Source organism: Labeo rohita, chromosome 16, assembly GCF_022985175.1.
Source record: "Labeo rohita strain BAU-BD-2019 chromosome 16, IGBB_LRoh.1.0, whole genome shotgun sequence".
NCBI lineage: Eukaryota > Metazoa > Chordata > Actinopteri > Cypriniformes > Cyprinidae > Labeo > Labeo rohita.
The window spans coordinates 122,317-140,465 of NC_066884.1; the positions used below are offsets into that span (position 1 = coordinate 122,317).

Below are 18,149 nucleotides of genomic sequence, written 5' to 3' on the forward strand. Positions count from 1 at the left end.
TCTGTCTTCTGTCAGATGGAAGCGTGTGTGTGTGTCCAGGAAGCTGCAGGACACTGGAGTGTTTTGGGAAGTTTGAGCTGCTGGAGAAGCTGAAGCCGCTGCTCAAGCGAGACAAACAGTTTCTCGGTTTTTGCACAGTAATGCTTTCGCCGTGTGTTTGTTTGCTTCAGCGCGGTGTTGACGTCAGCGCCGCATTTGACCTTAAATACTGAAAATCACTAAACAAACAGCCACTGGTTTCACTTTACAAAAACCTGGACAGAAAAGCCGTCCAGAGACCGTCTGACAAGCAGGTTTAGAGCGTCAGGACGGTTATAGTGTCTGGAGGTTTAAACGTGTAAAATCAAGGGAATAAAAATGACGGTCGAGTCTCTGTGTCTGCAGGAAATGGTGGTGTGCGGCCACAGTCTGGAGATGAACGTGACGTCCAGTCTGGATCTGTTTCTGAGCGCCGCTCAAGTGCAGTTGCTGCAGCAGCTCCTGCAGGCCAACGTGGGACTGACGAGCGTCGACGAAACCGCTGCGGACGTACGGCAACAAACACAAATACGCAACACCCACACACACACACACACACTGCTTTATACAATACATGTGTCTATTGTCTACGAAAGAAAAAGATTACTCTCACGTCGTCTAACAGCTTTTACCTCTTCAGTTGATCTGGGATGACTACGGTTTTCTTCATGTGGAGACACACATGGAATATTGTACATGTTCAAAAAAGCAAAATAACAATATGCGAAACAAAAAAAACAGATCTACAGCTTTGACAAGAGATCATCATAAACCCTGATACACACTCACTGTCTGTCTGTCCGTCTGTGTCAGTGGTGTGAGTGAATGTGTGTATGTGCCGATGTGTGTTTGGTCTCTCCTCTTCCCATCATGCTCTAGTGTTTACAGAGGGGAGGGGCTCGGCGCCTCAATAAAAGCCTCTCACACACACTCTAATGGAACGGCACGTAAAAATATTTACGGCAGCGGCCTGTGTGAGGATGGAGGAGAGCGGCCGTGTCTGTCTCTCTGTCTGATGTGCAGCTAAGAGCGTCTGACGGCGGAGCGCCGTTGACATGCTAGCGCTCAAACGCACACGCGCACATCTGCCGAGTAAACAGCACACGCTCGTCACGTAAACACACACCGAGCGCTGATAGAGCCGCGCACACATACACACACGCGTCAGTGCTGCGCCGCTCTGTGCGAGCGCCTGGGAAACGCGCTGCGTCCCGTTTCTCGTGTCGTCTCGTGTGTGTCTCGGGGCGGCCGTGGGTTTGTGTGGAGGTGAGACGCATCTGGATCTGATTGTGGGAGTGATGTTGGGCTGAATCATCTCTGCCTCCCCTGCAGACCCAGAGCGTCACTACCCAGAGTTCACCTGGGTTCAGGACATGATCTTTAACAGCCCAGTGTGTGAAGAGCGTAAGTCGTGCCAGAGCGCCCTCCAGTGGACACACGCTGCAGAAACGCCCTTCCTTGACATGTTTGTAGCAGCTGCATGAATAATAACATCTGCTTTAAAGGCACAGGCATCTGAGGAAGAGGAGGCTGGGAGGAAGAGGAATTTTCTGGAGCTCACAGCTCAGTCGAGTTCTGTGGAGACGTGTAATGATGTGATCGCTTGTTTGGACTGAAAGTCTCTGGCCCGTGAGTTGTTTTGATTGCCGAAGCGCAGAGATTCCCTCGGGGACGCCGCCGGTCGGCTCCGCAGGTCGATTCGTCGGAGCGCCGAAGCTCAGATCTGTTTTCCAGGGTTCAGATGTTTTGCGTCTCTGACCTGTGAACGGGTTGTATGAGACCTCTCGCTTACACGAGGCTGGAAGGTCGCGCGTGTTTTCTTTCTCCCGCTCGCCGTTACGAAGAGAAGTAACGCGGTTCCTCCGACGCTAAGCGTCTGCTAAGTAGGAGTTCCGCTGCGGCTAATCTCAAATATTTGTTCGCTCTCAGGGTTGGTGTTTTTAGCCTCCCAGTCTGTTATGAAACCGAATCGTTTTCTTTTCTCTCTGTGCTCGCTGACCCCTCGTACCAGAATCAACTGGAATCATTGACAGGCAGTCAAAACAGTTCACCTTTCCGAGTTCAGCGCTGTGCCCGACACCGGCGGCGTGGCACATTCCCCAATTCACCTCAGAAACCCGATCTATTTGAGATCAGTAGCAGCTGAGGCCTGCGCTCGTAACGCTTTGTCAGAATTGGCGTGAAACCCCAGATAAAATCATCAGGCGCAGAATTACATTCGAGAGAAACTGAGGCCGGGCGTCTGACCCGGGGCTCCGGTTTCAGCTCGGGTGCCCGAGGGCAAACCGGGTCACGGTTACGGGAGGGTAACCCGTGTTAACTCGAGACCGGCCCGAGCGCTGTTTGGTTAGGCTGGGCTGAAGAGAGAAAACATGTCTTCCACCTGTGTAAGCAAGATCACATGTTTAAAATAACAGGTGAGGGGCGGGCGGCGCTGCTTACGGACGCTCTCCTCCCGATTCAAACCTGAGGATCGCAGTTGTTGAGCTCCACGTGTAATCAGGAGCCGACGTCCTGCACGTTCTCTGCTCTTTTTTTTTTTTTTTTGGTCTTTCCCAGTGTGTCTAGTTTTCTTTATCATTCACTCTATCATAGTTTTTTCAATTTTTTCTAGTTTCAGTTTATTTGGGTTTTATTTGAGTATTTTACGGCTGCCAAGCTTCAATCCAACTGACACTTTAAAAGTGTGTAACGTTTTGGAATCATGAACATTTATTTTAATTCATGCTCAGTTCTGTCATGTTAGGTTTTATTTTTATTTCAGCAATGGACAGTGTTTACTTCACCATGTTTGCATCCAGCGAATTCCCCGAAAAGCAGCTCTGAATGTGCTCAGGAAGGCCGGACGGTCTGTGTCATTGTTCTGGCGGTCGCTGGTGCTGATGGGAATGTGTTTCTGTGGTAACGCGGTGTTTTGTTCCGTCTGGTGTTCTTGCTGAAGTCACATTTCGAGCGAGCCGCAGCTCTGATGGAGGTGAAATGAAACGGTTCGGTCCGAGCGTCCGGTCGGTCTCGCTGTAAACATCGCGGCTGCCAGCGGCTTTATGCTTCAACGGGCGGCGAATAACTCAAGCGTCCGCCTGCGGTTTCCTCATCGCCCCCCAGAGTTTGTGAGCGCTGCGGTCTCGGAGAGCCACCTGGGCCCCGTCTCTCTGCCTTCGCCTCTCGCTCACCCCGGGGTTCCTCGCGTTGCTGTTTCTCATTGGCGTAACCAAAGCAAAGCGTCGCTGGGGTTAAAGAGCGACTTCATGACCTAATGTTTGAAGTTTAGCTCGCTGAGGGAAGCTGCGTTCTGAAGTCACATTCGCTGTTTGGTCAAAGTGACGTGCTGCAGTGAGCCAGAACTGACCGTAGAGTTTAACTTCCTCATGGTCCAGGTTTCCTGATAAACACGAAGTCTGTTCTGTATTCATCCTCCTGTTTACAGGAGTAAATAAGTCATTTACACTCTGTATGACTGTCTTCTGTGGAACACGAAAGCAGATGTTCAGCAGAATGTTCACGCTGCTCTTTTCCTTACAGGGAAATCAGACGTAGCGTCTGCACCGTATAACTCTGATCCATATGCACTGTATTCTGTAAGTCTTTAGAGGACATTTCCAGTTCATGCAGCTCTCAAATGTCAAACAGGTTTGACACTAGATGTGTTCAGGTCAAAATATCTTCTTTGGTGTTTCACAGAAGACAAAGTCATACAGCTTTGGATCGACATGAGAGTGAGTAAATGAGGACAGATTGTCTTTTAAAGGAGTAGTTCACTTCCAGAACAAAAATGTACATATAATGTACTCACCCACTTGTCTTTCAAGATGTTCATGTCCTTTTTTTCTTCAGTCGATAAGAAATTATGTTTCTTGAGGAAAACGTTTCAGGATTTCTCTCCATATAATGGACTTCAATGGTGCCCCAATTTTGAACTTCCAAAATGTAGTTTAAATGCGGCTTCAAAGGGTTCTGAGGAAGAAGGGTCTTATCTAGTGAAACGATCAGTCATTTTTATAAAACAAGTTGACAGTTCATATACTTCTATAATCCGGATCAATACAGTTAGGGAATGTCCATAAACTCCAGTCTCGTTTTCTCCTCCAACTTCAAAATCATTTTGCATCGCTGTTTTGCCTTTTTCCGTAAGGAGCGTTTGATCTTCTTTGCATGTTCACTTTGTAAACACTGGGTCGGTACTTCTGCAGGAGTTTTTGGACATTCCTTAACTGTACTGAACCGGAGTGCACAGAGTACGCATGCGCATCACAGAGCTGGACAAAATGAGCATTTGAGGTTAAAAAGTATGTTAATTGTCAGGTTTTTTTTTTTTAAAGAAAATAACGGATCGTTTTGCTAGATAAGACCCTTCTTCCTCGGCTGGGATCGCTTAGAGCTGTTTGAAGCTGCATTTAAACTACATTTTGGAAGTTCAAACTCGTGGGCACCATTGAAGTCCACTATATGGAGAACATTCCTGAAATGATTTCCTCAAGGAACATAATTTCTTATCGACTGAAAAAGGAAAGACATGAACATCTTGGATGACAATGGGGTGAGTACATTATATGCAAATTTTTGTTCTGAAAGTAAACTAATCCTTTAATATGTTGTATGAACATTTAATAATGTTGCAGTGATTCATATGATTTTGTAAACACCTTCACTGAAATGATTGTGAATCTGATGTGTGTTTGCATGATGTTGATCTGATATGTTCTGTTGTCAGTAGTTAAAAGTGTGAATGACTGTCATCCTTTAAGTCACCTTTATTTCTGTAGGGCTTTATACAATACAGATGGTGTCCAAACAGCTTCACGGTGACAAACATGAAAATAACAGAATCAACGATGCTTCAGTTCAGATTCTGTGGTAAAGCAGCTCTAAAAGACAGTACTGTCATTATTCAGATCAAGTCTGGTTCAGTGCAGATAGGGCTGAACGCTGTATTTTAGCTCACCATCTCTCACCTGCTGTTGACCCTACGGGTCACCACCTGACCCCTGACCTCTGGAGCGCTGTTCAACTCTCTGTTCTCGCTCTTGTTTTTTGGCGTCGCGTTACATTCCAGGATGAATGCAGTGCAGCTCATTGAACGTGAATGCTGGGTAAATGATGTTGGATTCCCCGTGTTTTTGCCAACAGAACCGGCAACAGTGACTCATCGGCCTCGCCACGGGTCTCGCAGATCTGCGTGTCTGTTTGTTGAATCTGCGCGGCGGAACCGAGCGGGGGGAGAGTAATAGTTTTTCTTTGTTCTCTCCCATGTTTGTAAAGGGACGCCGGAGCGGGTGAGATCGGAGCGTCCCTGGTGTCCGTCGGCTCCTGCAGCGTGTGTTACGCGGGAGAATTAACCCGCCGAGACGCGTCCCTCTCTAACGTCACCGCGGCGGCCCGTTACGCGTCGGGTCGCGACCCGTGCGCGTCTTTGTTGTGGTTGAGCTGCAGAACAGTCGTCGTGAGTTTGGGCTCTCGGGCCTTTGATGCACAGGCGGCCGTCACGTCTCTGAGCGAACGCGACTTCACAGGAAGCAGAATGGGGCCGCGGCGCTTTATGGCGCTCACTTTAAGCGCTTTTGTTTTCTTCAAAGGGAGTCTGAGATTTGAGGAGAACATTCTCTGGCGCTGAGCTCTGAGCACATGAGGTTTCTCATGAGAAGGAACAGAACGCCAGTGCAGCTTCTGAACTGGATCTGACCCTCCATCAGCCGTGCAGGGCTGTGTGTGTGTGTGTGTGTGTGATGCCACGTCTCATTTACATGCCATAAATCTAGTGAAGCCCCGCCCACTCCTCAGATATTGTGAGCTTGTTAATGGTTGGTCTGTTTGAATGTGATTGTTAGATGATCTGTCTGTGTGCGTTCAGGTGTGCGGTCATCAGCCGCATTCGTCCGCGGCCTCTGGTTCGATGGAGAGTTTGTGTGGCGGTAGCGCCCCCTGCGGGCAGGACAGCGGCTTCGGCAGCGACAGCGCCCGTCTGCGGATCGTTCAGATCGAGCGGCAGAGCGGCGCGGGTCAGCACCGCCTCGCCCGGCCGTCGCAGCAGCCCACCATCACCAAGAACCTCAGCTTCATTCCGTTCGACGTGTTCCTCACCGCCGGCCGCATCTCTCTCATGACGTACGCGACCACGCCTGCGTCCAAACCCCCCGCCGACGCCTCCCCGCGGCCGGGAAAGGGCGCGCTCGACGTCCCGGAGGACGAGGCGGTCCGGGGCGGGGGTCTGTCCTCGCTGACGGCCGACGATCTGCTCAACGGCAACGCCGCGGTCGGGCCGACGGGGGTCCTGGAGGGCGTTTCGGCGCCCGGCCGCACGTCTGCGCGGCAGGCTCTGGGCGTGACGGTGGTGAGACAGCCGGGCCGCAGAGGAGACAAAGACTGCAACCTGCAGCCGCTGCTGTTCCTGCAGGTGACGCAGCCGTCCGTCTTGATCAGCTGCCACCATCGCAAACAGAGGCTGGAGCTGTCGCTGTTCGACCTCGCGCTGAAGGGAGTCGCGGCCGACTACAAGAGTCTCGGTGAGTGACGCTTCGCACGCGCTACAGATACAGATAGAGCACGACGACAACCTCCGTCTGTCTCTCTCTGTCAGATGCAGGAAAGTCTCTCCCGGAGGCGTTAGACTACAGCGTGTTTTGGCTGCAGACGGTCGCGGGAGAGGCCGACAGCCGGACCGGCATCCCCCCGCCGCTGCTGTCTGTGGTCGTCAGAGACTTCCTCACTGGACCAGGTGAGTTGGGAGGTAAACAACATTGGAGCGTTTCAATGTATGAGCAAAACAAAGAGTGTCATGTGTGTCATAGTAGTTAGTGTGTGTGTGTGTGTGTGTGTGTAGGTGAACCTAATCACATCTCTCTCTCTCTCTCTCTGTTGTGTCAGAGTTGAAGGTGGATGTCAGTCGGCCGGTGAGAGTCAGTCCCACCCTGGCTAAAATTGAGCAGGCCAAGGTCTTCTGGAAGAAACTCTTTCCTGAGAGGGAGGGCGACGCGCATCCCAGAACACCCGCGGGCTCCGCCCCCCGCTGCAGCGACGCCCCGCCCACCACCGACCTGCTGCTGCGCTCTCTGCAGTCGCCCGTACCCTTCCACAAGATCTCGCTGCGCACGGTGCAGATGGTGGTCAGCGCGGAGATGGAGGCGCACGCGGCGCGGCCCGGTCTGACGCTGTCCGTGTCGGCCATGACGGGCGCGTTGACGCTGAAGAACGCCGTCAAACCCGCAGGTTAGTTGCATACGCGTCGTGCGTTTCCTGCGCTCAGTGATTCGTCTGCTGTGTGTGTGTGTTTCTCTTGATTGGGCCTTTAATCCAGCTCCGCTCCTCTTACCCACAATGCACTGCAGCAGATAATCAGTGCGTTTGTTTTATTTACGTGGCCCGGAAATCCAGTTAATCTCTCTGAGCCTTTAACAGGCCCGAGAGCGAATGTCCGCAGCAGATCTGCACAGGAAGTGGGTTCCCATCATGTGCGCTGGTGTGTGTCAGCACCTCCGTCCCGCAGGGCAGCAGGAGACGCGGATCAGAGTTACAGACACGTCTGATGTCCTGATTTAGGGCTGTGAGGAGCCTCTCCCATGATGCAGCGCTGGGAGTGCTTACCGGGCCAACATGAGGATGATGTTACCAGAGGGCCTGAAGATGACTTAAAATAAGACAAAACAAGTGTTAAAACAAGCTCAAACCGCTGAAACTCCATGACATTTATTTTTGTGATTCACCCCCTCAATGACTGTCTGTTGTTTCTGAAGAGCCATAAAAGCATAGATTAGACTAAGCCGAATCCAAAAATAAGACAGATTGACCCTTGGGTAACAGCTAGTCGGTCAAACTCGTACTTAAGACACTGTCTTAACATAGTTGCTGCGACTGGCCCCAGGATTCTTACAAGCCTTATTTTAAAAATGATTTCTAGGCCTGGAAAAGTCACGGAAATAAAGCAATTCTGAAAATGCAGTGGGTATTTTTCGAATAAAATATTCTAAATATTATAAATACTAATATGATTATAAAATATGTATATGTATATCAGTGGACATTTTGAGCAAATTTTAAATAAATTGATCAAAAAGTTTTCCTGATCCATTAAATCGCCTACAGCTGGAAACGTCAGTGATGTTCATGTCTGTGAGTTTGATCACATGACCATCAGCACTAGTGAGGAGCGTGCGTTCCTCTCTCTCTCTCTCTCTCTCTCTCTCTCTCTCTGTGCGGTTCTCCATGCGATGGGCCTCGTCTCAGCGAGCCAAAGCCGTTCCCTGTGCCCGTGAGCGCGGCCGCCCATCTGCTCAACAGATGCTGTCGTAGAGCTTCTCCAGATAAAGTGATTGTTGAGAATTTTAATTAAAACCTCAACAATTTGCACTTGTTTACTGGATTGGACATAACTGCAGCATGAGACATGCGTCCGGCCGCGAGCCAGACGGACTCTCTCTGCGGCCCGCAGTTTGATGTGCCTTTATTAAACACAGTCGAAACAGAGTTTGGCCAAACGCTGGTAAACAGCAGACGAGGACGTGAGCGTTTGTGTTGGTGTGGAAATAACAGAGCGCTGTGAGTTTCTGCAGTCCTGTGTGTGTGTGTGTGTGTGTGCGCAGAGATGACAGTGTGCGCTCTCTCACTCTCTCTCTTTTCTGAAAGTTTGCATGCTAAAGAAGTTTTTCATGCTACAGACTGTGTGTGGATGCTGCGTGTTGTTGCTCTTCTGGGATTGAGAGTGTTGCATGTAAATCAAGTGAATGTGTGACGCAGGAATATATCAAGTCAGGTCACATTTATTTCTGTAGTGCCTTATTCAATACAGATTGATTCAAAGCAGCTTCACAGTGAGGAAGAGAATATTACAGGAAAAACAGGAAACAGTGTTTATGTTGTAAAATTCATCAGTTATGAAACAAATTCAGTTTCAGCTGTGAAGCAGCTCTACAGACATTGTTGAGATCAACTCAGTTCAGTGTTGATTCAGTTCAGTTCAATAACAGTGTCGATGTTGCAAAGTTATTATTAGTGTCATGGGTTGATTGAATTGAATTAACCCGTCCAGCTCAGTTCAGTTCAAGTTTTATTCTCATCAGATCATAATACTGAATATAATGATACTGAAAATGAATGTTCTTTTAAAACCCACCGTTTTATGTCATAGTAGAATGGCCTTCATACTAGTCTTTATTATTTCATATTAATAGTACTGCTGTTGTAAACCGATGCAAATCAGCAGAGTGGGAGTTTCTGTGTGTGTGTGTGTGTGTGTGTGTGTGTGTGTGTGTGTGTGTGTCTCCTGTGGGAATCGGTGTTATGAAGGTCACACTGCTGCCAGACCAAAGCCACACGCTCCTAAATCTGTCCTGTCGTTCACTGAGCCAAAGATGAGCCGCAGATGAGCGTCAGAACCAGATGGAGACGTGTGTGTCCGTGAATGATCCGTCAGAGGAGGTGAATCTGAATCCTGTCCGTCTGAAACACTGTGAGACACCTGGACGCACGACGGACACGCGTGAACAACAGCGCTGCGCTTAAGACTCGCAAACACGTGACGTCTGATTGTGCTCAGTGATTGCGGAGTTTAAACCCTCCCGGCAGTCAGTCCGTCATGTGACCGAGACCCATCGCACACGACGGTCCTTTCGACGGTGAACACTGATGTGATTTCTGTCTGTTTTCTCTCTCTAGACGGTTTTAAGGAGGTCTGTCTGTCGGTTCAGTGTGAGGACGTGTTGGTGCGGACGTGTGTGAAGGACAGAAGCGCCGTGTTCGTGGGTCCGTTCTCCTGCAGTGCGGATCTGGAGGCTCATTGGTGCAGGCACAGCGGAAGCTCCGCCCCCGACTCACCTGGACCGCCGAGAGTGTTGATTGACATGAAGGGAGGCCTGCTGCAGGTAAGATGTGAAACGCCGCCGCCGTCGCTTCTGTTCATTACTCGACATCCCGTGTCTCTCCACACGCGTGTGGTTTTCTGGCTGCGTGTGCGTCTCTTTCCACATGTGTGTCCTGCATGTGTGTTCTTGTAACGCTTCATATGCAGTCATGCGCTCTGAGTGCTGCTGAACACGCAGAAATCCCCTAATGTTCTGTTCAATCTGTTAGTCAGAGACACACGGACTCATTCTGAGTCAGAGATTCCAGCTGATTCAGGCCAGTCACACGCAGTCACGCACACACACAGAGACGATTCACCAGCCGTGAGACATTTGATTCCCTTATTAATGTGACTGTTTTGCATTAAATGCAGCCAGAGTGTCAATCGTGGAGCAGAAATAATCAAACATAGATGTTGGTGGTCAGGTCAACAGGTTTCAAACTTTGTTAGCAGTCGTTCAGCAGACTCAGCACAGTGCATAATGAACACTCACATGCAAGATGAAATAAATAGGTGAGTGGGCAGATCACTGCAATTTGGAGCAGATCTGAGGTATGACTGTATGTCTGACTGTGTGTGTGTGTGTCTGTGTGTTTTTTCTCATGATCTGTCGTCTGTGTGTCACAGGTGTTTTGGGGGCAGCAGCAGTTTAACTGTTTGTCTGAGATTCAAGAGCAGCTGCAGAACTACTGGAATCAGATGAGCAGGACGGAGGCGGAGTCTAACGAGAAGCCCCTCCTTTCTACGTTGCCACCCACCCCTCGCCCCGCCCAATCAGAACACTCCTCTGATGACCTGCGCACAGGCCTCTTCCAGTACATACAGGACTCAGGTAACACACACACACACACACACACCAGTTATACAGCTTCATATAGCAGTCATAAGAGGGTGTGATTATATCTGTCTGCCTGTCTCTCAGCGTGTCAGAAGCTGCCGTCGCCTCATGAGGTGGTGTTTTGGAGGGAGACGGACGAGTCTCCAGGGGTGATGCTGTGGCGGTATCCTGAACCGCGTGTGATCACGTTCCTCAGGATCACACCTGTTCCCTTTAACACCACTGACGACCCGGACATCAGTACAGCTGACCTCGGGGACGTGCTGCAGGTGAGCGTTAGTACATTCACACGGGGCGTCGGAGGGAGTGGCTGAAGCTTGGTGCTGATGCGACCATCATAGTGACAACGGCCAATTACGTTACTTTTCTGGTGTTGCATGAACGCGATTGGCTAGTGTCTGCACTAGTATATTTGCATAAGGCAATCTGATTGGCTGACACCTGCGTCGCCGCTCGAGGTTGAAAAGTTTTCCGCTAGAAACGCCGGTTGTGCGACACAACGGACCTCGGCAGCGCTCGACGTCACTTCATTCGGGCTGAAGCCCCGTGTGAATGCACCGTTAGCGCTCCTCATGCTGATGGTTGGCATTGAGCTGACCGGACCGTCACAGATGTGCACATGCGCACTAGACGTGTGTCTGCAGGGGTGAATGAATGTGGATTCTCACACACAGAACCAGCTCATATTTCATATTTAATTGTTTTCAGCTTCAATTTTGTTTTATTTTTTCATTTTATTGCAGTTTCAAACAGCCTCCGTTAATTGATTCTGTGATTTGATTTCAGCAGTTTTACAAGAAACACTCATAAAACAGTGCCTGTTGCCATGACGACACTGTGATTTGATTCAGAGAAACAGATTTTACTACAGAGACAGACAGACTGACAGCGTGTTTGTGTGTACCTGATATTACGTTATGAGGACCAAATGTCCTCATTTGACATTTTTTGGTCCTCATAAGGAAACAAGCTTATAAATCACAGAGAATGAAGTGTTTTGAGAATGTAAAAATGCCTGCAGTTATGTGTGAAGGGTAGGGTTAATGTAGGGTTAGTGACGAAAATACAGCTTGAACAGTAGAAAAACCATTACACCAATAGAATGAACCCGTAAAAACATGGAAACCCAGCGTATGTGTGTGTGTGTGTGTGTGTGCATCAATGACTAAGACTTTTCTATTCTTGTCTTTCATTCATTAATTCTGACATACTGAAAGTCTCTCCGTTTGTGTTTTTGCTCAGTTTTATAGCAACACACACTGTATTTCTTGAGTTTTCCTGCAGCAGCTTCTCATGATCATCACATTTATTTCTGTCTGTGTGTGTGTCTGTGTCTCTGTGTGTCTGTAGGTGCCCTGCAGTCTGGAGTTCTGGGACGAGCTGCAGCGGGCGTTTGTGCCGTATAGAGAGTTCAGCCTGTCGGAGAGCAGCGTGTGTGAGTTGACCCTGCCCACTCTGACCCCCGACACACACCAGACTGACCTGGTGACCTCTGACCTCTGGAGGGTGGTGCTCAACAGCACCAGTGATGGTGGAGATGAGAGGTGAGTGTATTATACGTGTGTTTTTTAAGTGTTTTGGAGGTGAGTGTGCTGTGGTGTAACCGTGTGTGTGTGTGTGTAGCTCGGACAGTGAATCAGGTTCTCAGGTGCCGTGTGAGCAGCTGGTGTGTCCCACCGCTCTGGCCGCATGTACGCGTGTGGACTCGTGTTTTGCGCCGTGGTTCGTGCCGTCGGTGGGCGTCTCCATACGGCTGGCGTACCTGGAGTTGCACTTCTGTCACAACCTGGATCAGCTGGGCACAGGTGTGTATCTGTGTGAATGTTATTTGCTCATCTTCATGTCCTTTCAGGAGGGTAAAAGTTATGAGTTGATTAAAAAGACAAATTATTTCAGTCATGAAGATGTACAAATAAAATGAATAAATATTTTTTAAATAAATACGATCAAAATAAAACCCAAATCAAAAATGAATTAAATCTTAAAAATGTAACATTGAAATGAATAATTTTTAAAATAAAAACAATCAAATTATTTAAAATCAAGAGAAGTTTTGTTCGTTTAGCTGCATGTCATGTGACCATTAACCCATTTCAGAGAACTGTGAACATGTTAATGTGTGTATTCTTTAATTCCACTCCTTTTGCAGTGCCGTGCCAGAAGCTCCGCCCCTTCCTGCCGGACAGGAAGTCGCCTCAGGATCAGGAGTTCGCGGTGGTGTGCGTGCGCGAGCCGTACGTGTTTGTGCGTCAGTGGAGCGACGTGATGCAGCGCTGTCACGAGCTCAGCTTCTCGTCCACGCTGAGCTGCCGACTGCTGGAGTATCGCAACCTCACGTACCTGCCCGTCATTCAGCCCGTCGGCCTGCAGGGACACGCCACGCACACGCTCGCACGCTCACGACGCACGCTGCACTGCGACACCACGCTGCAGCCGCTGCGCGCCGCCGTCGGCCAGTACGCCGTTCACACGCTGGACCGAGCGCTGCAGGCCTGGAAACAGGTGAGATGAGACCGTGAGAGGACCAATAATGTGGAATAAACAATTGCTTCTGACAGTTTCTGGAGTTTGTTTGAGTCGTTCACATATAGACCAGTGAGAGCGTCACGCAGACAGAAGCGGTGAGCAGCAGTGACGCAACACGAGCTTCAGCCTTCTCCCACGTCATCTCAGCTGCGCTCACACACAGTGAACACTGACTCGCTGACTAGTAGTGCAACCCCCCCCCCACACACACTCACACACACTCACACACACTCACACACACTCACACACTCAAGGTGTCCTGACAGACAGTCACATGTGCTCAGACAGAGATTACAGGGCTGCGTTATAGAGCTGTTTAACGTGATCTGTCCCAGAGTTCTGCTGGTTAGTGGGTGTGTTTATAAGTGATGGACAGACGGGGACTCTTTCATCACTGTATCATGTGACTGTGTAAATGTGACAGGATTACAGTGTGTTCCTGTGGAGTGTTATTGTGTTTCTCTATAAAATCACACACACTCATCTGTGCTGCCTTGACAACACACACACACACACACACAGTTTACTGGAAACATCTCAACACACTAGTGGCACCTCCAAACTCTGAGTCACACCAACATTTCCCATCATTCTCTCATCTCCCACGGAGCGTATGAGCTGTTGTTGGACCTGTAGTGAGTGTGTGTGTGTATGTGTGTTTGTGACATATCAGGGCACAAATTTGTATAATGACATGGGTATGACATGGGTATTACAAAGAGAGGGTGACTTATGAGGACATTGCCCCATGTCCCCATTTTTCAGAAGGCTTATAAATGAGTTCTTTAAAAAAAAGTAAAAATGTTTCCTGTGAGCGTTTAGGTGTAGGGCAATAGAAAATACGGTTTGTACAGTATAAGAACCGCTACGCCTATGGAATGAACCCATAATGATAGGAATACCTGTGCGTGCGTGTGTGCGTGTGTGTGAACACGCTCGGACACAAGCAGTAGCGTTAAAAGCATCAGACGGTCATGAGATGATGAGTCCAGACCAGCACAGCAACTGGATCTGAGTTCATCAGTTTCCACATCCACCAAATAATCTCAGACTCCAGTGTGAACGCGTCTCACACACGTGTGTGCAGGTGTTGTTCTGTCTGTGGACCATCAGACGTTCACATGAGCAATGACTGAACTGATGTTCATTATGTTTCAGAACGGCATGTTGGCTGCAGAGGAAGTGGTTTTCAGTCATTACGTCATCTGTAACGACACACAGGAAGTTCTGCGATTCGGACAGGTGGACACTGATGAGAACATCCTGCTGCAGAGCAACCAGAGTCACCAGTACAGCTGGAGAACCCACAAATCCCCACAGGTGCTCCTGTCTCTCTGTCTGTCTCTGTGTGTGTCTGTCTGTCTCTCTGTCTCTCTGTCTCTCTGTCTGTGTTTCAGTAATCCTGCAGTTGCAGCTCTTAAACAGTGGCGACTCATTTGTGTGTGTGTAACAGTAAATAGTTGAACACCTGCAGCAGCTCATGAGACGCTTTATGAATGCACCACTGTGTGTGTGTGTGTGTGTGTGTGAGGTAATGCCTGAATGTGAACAGCAGCTTTTGTGCCACACACACACACACACACAGCACTAGAGGCTCGTGGGTTTTTCCCTCTTTATGAACATGATGTGTGTCTGTATCTGGGAAGAGTTTCCTGTTCCTGTGGCCGCAGTCTGAATGTGTCCAGAGACGCTCAGACACGCTGACCACAGCGGCCGCGTCTCTCCGTGTTTGTCTGTCGGTGCGACCGCAGCCTCTAGTGCCGTCCTGACTGTCGTCCTCTCTCGCGGTTCGGCGGTCCGAGGGCGTTTGTCCGGTCTGTCTGGCGCGCCGGCGTTCTCTGTGCGGCTGCGGGTTCGAGTCCTGGTGCTGCAGGACAGGAGAGGATGGCGCAGCGTCTGCTCCGGCTCTTGTTCTCGTCTCTGCCGTTTCTGACGGATGGTTTTTATTACTCTAGTGTTTTTGAGTCACTAAACGCTCCGGCTCTTTTTCCCACTGTGCACTGCGGTGTGGGGGGGGGTGGGGCGTTTACCGCGCGCCGCGTCTCCGCCGGGACTCGTGTGGCATGCGAATGACTTCAGGGCTGTGGACGCGTCTGGGGCGCGTTCGGTATGGAGACCATTAGCACCAATCTGGACGGAATTTGGGCGGATATTTGACTTCCTGTCTGTTCCTCTGGGGGGCGGAGGGGGTTCATCACAGTAGCTGCTGCCAAACCCCTAAAACACACACACACACACACACACACAGACAGAGTTAATGGTCTTAATTACAGTCGCAGTAAACACGCTCACACACAGATAATGAATAAATCTTGCATTTTTAGCGCGTCCTCACGCCTCTTTCACACACTTGCTGTTTGGACACAGAAACAAACTCCTTCAGGCCGCGATGAGGTCATGCGCAGCCAACAGCACATCGAGTCACCGAATTGTGAACGAGCCCCTGGCGGCCCATCGCAATTATAGCTGCATCACACATCCATAATTTCCCAGAGATCAGTTTGAGTTACGGCCGCTGGTGTGCAGGGGTGTGTGTGGGAGCTGCGTGTTTGTGCTGTTTCCCTGGCAATGCAGCTACATGTGAATATCTGCGCTCAGAAACGTCACGTCGACGACCGTTAGCAGCTCTAATGCAGTTTGACGCTCCAGTGCTGCAGATCTACAGATCGGAGGACGGTTTCTCCAGAGGATGCGTTGGGTGTCCGTCGCAGCACATTGCGTAACGTCGTTCGGGTCGCGGCGTATCTCGCGTCCGATCGTCTCGCGGCTGAACTCGAGCGCGTGCGGCGGCCGGCGTTTGATGTGAGGCGAGGGCCGCTGTTATGGCTTCTCCTCGAAGGTCGCGCTCGGCCACAGGCGCTAGAAAATGGGCTGTTGTAAAAATAAAGGGGGTCGAGGCGCTCGGACCGCCGCTTCCTGATGAGTAATACGGCGCAGAGATCTGAGAAATTATGTCATTTCCACTCGGCAGCCCTCTGGAGGAGGAAGATCTGCTCAAATTGACTTCAGCCTTTGATTGGCCGTGTTTTGGTAACGGAATCCACCTTCAAACGGCCGGGAAAGCGCGAGGATCAGGCCTGACCGCGGTCACTGCGCGCCTTGACCCGCACGCTAATTTGTTTAACTCTGCAGTTTGAGTAACGCTCGGGCAGTTCAGAGTGTCAGTGTGATCTCACTGTGACCCAGCAGCCTCTCTGTCAGACTCCAGATTCATGAATGAGAAACAAGAGTTCACACTGCCAACACTTCAGCACTAAACACACACACACACTCATGTGCAGTGAAGGTGGTATTTTTCAGTTAGTTTGGAAAATCAGGATCAAATGAACTCAAATGTGTGTCGGTGTTTTGTCATTGTGTGAGTGTTATTCATATCCTTTCTGTCATGTTTCTCTCTCATGTTTTGTTCTTATTCTGTGTGTTATTGTGTTACTGTGTCTTTGTATGATCATGAGATGATGTTTGAGTGTTTTGTTCATATGGTGGATCAAGTGCTGCCAGACGAGTCTCAGTCTGACAAACAGGTTTAGTGTGTGATGAACAGCAGAACAGAACTCGTTCACTGCAGAATGAGCACCAACACTACTCTCGTTGTGTCAAATCAGATTTCTGTTAAATAGTTTTATTATATATAGAATCAGAATATTATATATCAGAATCACAATGAGCTTTATTGACCAAGGGTGTGCAAACACAAACAATTTATTGTGTTTTTTCTCCTGCTACAGTTTAAAACTTATCTGTTTGGAATAGCTTTTAGTGATTTGATTGTTTGATTTGTATTTTGTATTGTTTTCTATTTTATTCCTTTCCTTTTCTTTTATGATGTATAGTTTCCTTAGGTGTCTTGAAAGGCACCTAAAAATTAGGTATTATTATTATTATTATTATACATCAAATAAGAACAGCAAGATTATTTAAATAAGACTAAGGAAAAAATAAACAAATAAATAATAATAATAATAATGCAGTATACATCTGGAACAGAAGATTTATGTAGAGGTTTGTGCATTTTTTACTGTGTAGACTGTATCCGTCAAAAAACAAGAATATGTATTAACATAATACTTGAGAGAGGGGGCAATAATTAGTCATTACAGACATAGATGCTAATTTCTGTGTTAGCTGTTTAAGCTGGAGATGCACGAGGAGAAAACTTTTTTATGTCTAGATGTTCTAGTGTACAGAGATCTGTAACGTGCAGCTCATTCTAATTGTTTATATATACATACATATAAATAAATAAATAAATAAAAATCTTTGCATACAGTACTTTACACAAGCGTGGCAGAGAATGTGAATTGATACACCTTTATTAAATATGTTGGTTTATTTTGATAGGTTAACTGTTTTTGTGGTGTTCAGGTAAAACTTTTTTTTCTGCACTAAACAACTCATGATAGACAAGATGTTATACAATAATAATTTAATGACAATCTAATTTTGACAAAAAATTGACATTCAACCTATTTTTCAAATTTCCTGAAAACGTCCCAGTGTGACATCCAACGGGTTTTGCCACTTCGCATCACACACATATATATATATATATATATATATATATACATAGACATAAAAATAATAATCATCAATCATAATATATAAAAAAAAAAAAATGCCATTATAAATCACTAATTTTATCAGAAAAAATGTGCAAGCAAATACAGTCTCATCGCCATTAAAAATAAAATGTAAATTGGTGGATGTTGTCGTTTTGGCCGTGCTGTCAGTCCTGCGCTGATCTGATGCTGAATCTGTGTGTGTTTCAGCTGCTGCACATCTGCATGGAGGGCTGGGGGAACTGGCGCTGGGCCGAACCCTTCAGCGTGGACGACGTGGGGACGTTACTGCGAACCATCCAACACAAGGGACAGACGGCCACTCTCATCATCAGAGTCAAACAGCTCACAGGAGTCCAGAAACAAGTACACACAC

General features: G+C 48.3%; 1 protein-coding gene across 1 annotated transcript in view; it reads left to right on the forward strand.

Annotated features, from left to right (window-relative positions):
- LOC127178049 (intermembrane lipid transfer protein VPS13B-like) overlaps window positions 1–18,149 on the forward strand; it is a 78,856-nt gene that overhangs the window by 46,332 nt on the left and 14,375 nt on the right. The window contains 12 exon segments of the mRNA XM_051130677.1: window positions 385–528; window positions 5,867–6,518; window positions 6,593–6,730; window positions 6,880–7,221; window positions 9,664–9,869; window positions 10,478–10,682; window positions 10,773–10,957; window positions 12,039–12,232; window positions 12,312–12,493; window positions 12,838–13,190; window positions 14,373–14,534; window positions 17,984–18,139. Coding sequence (XP_050986634.1) covers window positions 385–528; window positions 5,867–6,518; window positions 6,593–6,730; window positions 6,880–7,221; window positions 9,664–9,869; window positions 10,478–10,682; window positions 10,773–10,957; window positions 12,039–12,232; window positions 12,312–12,493; window positions 12,838–13,190; window positions 14,373–14,534; window positions 17,984–18,139 — 2,919 coding nt within the window.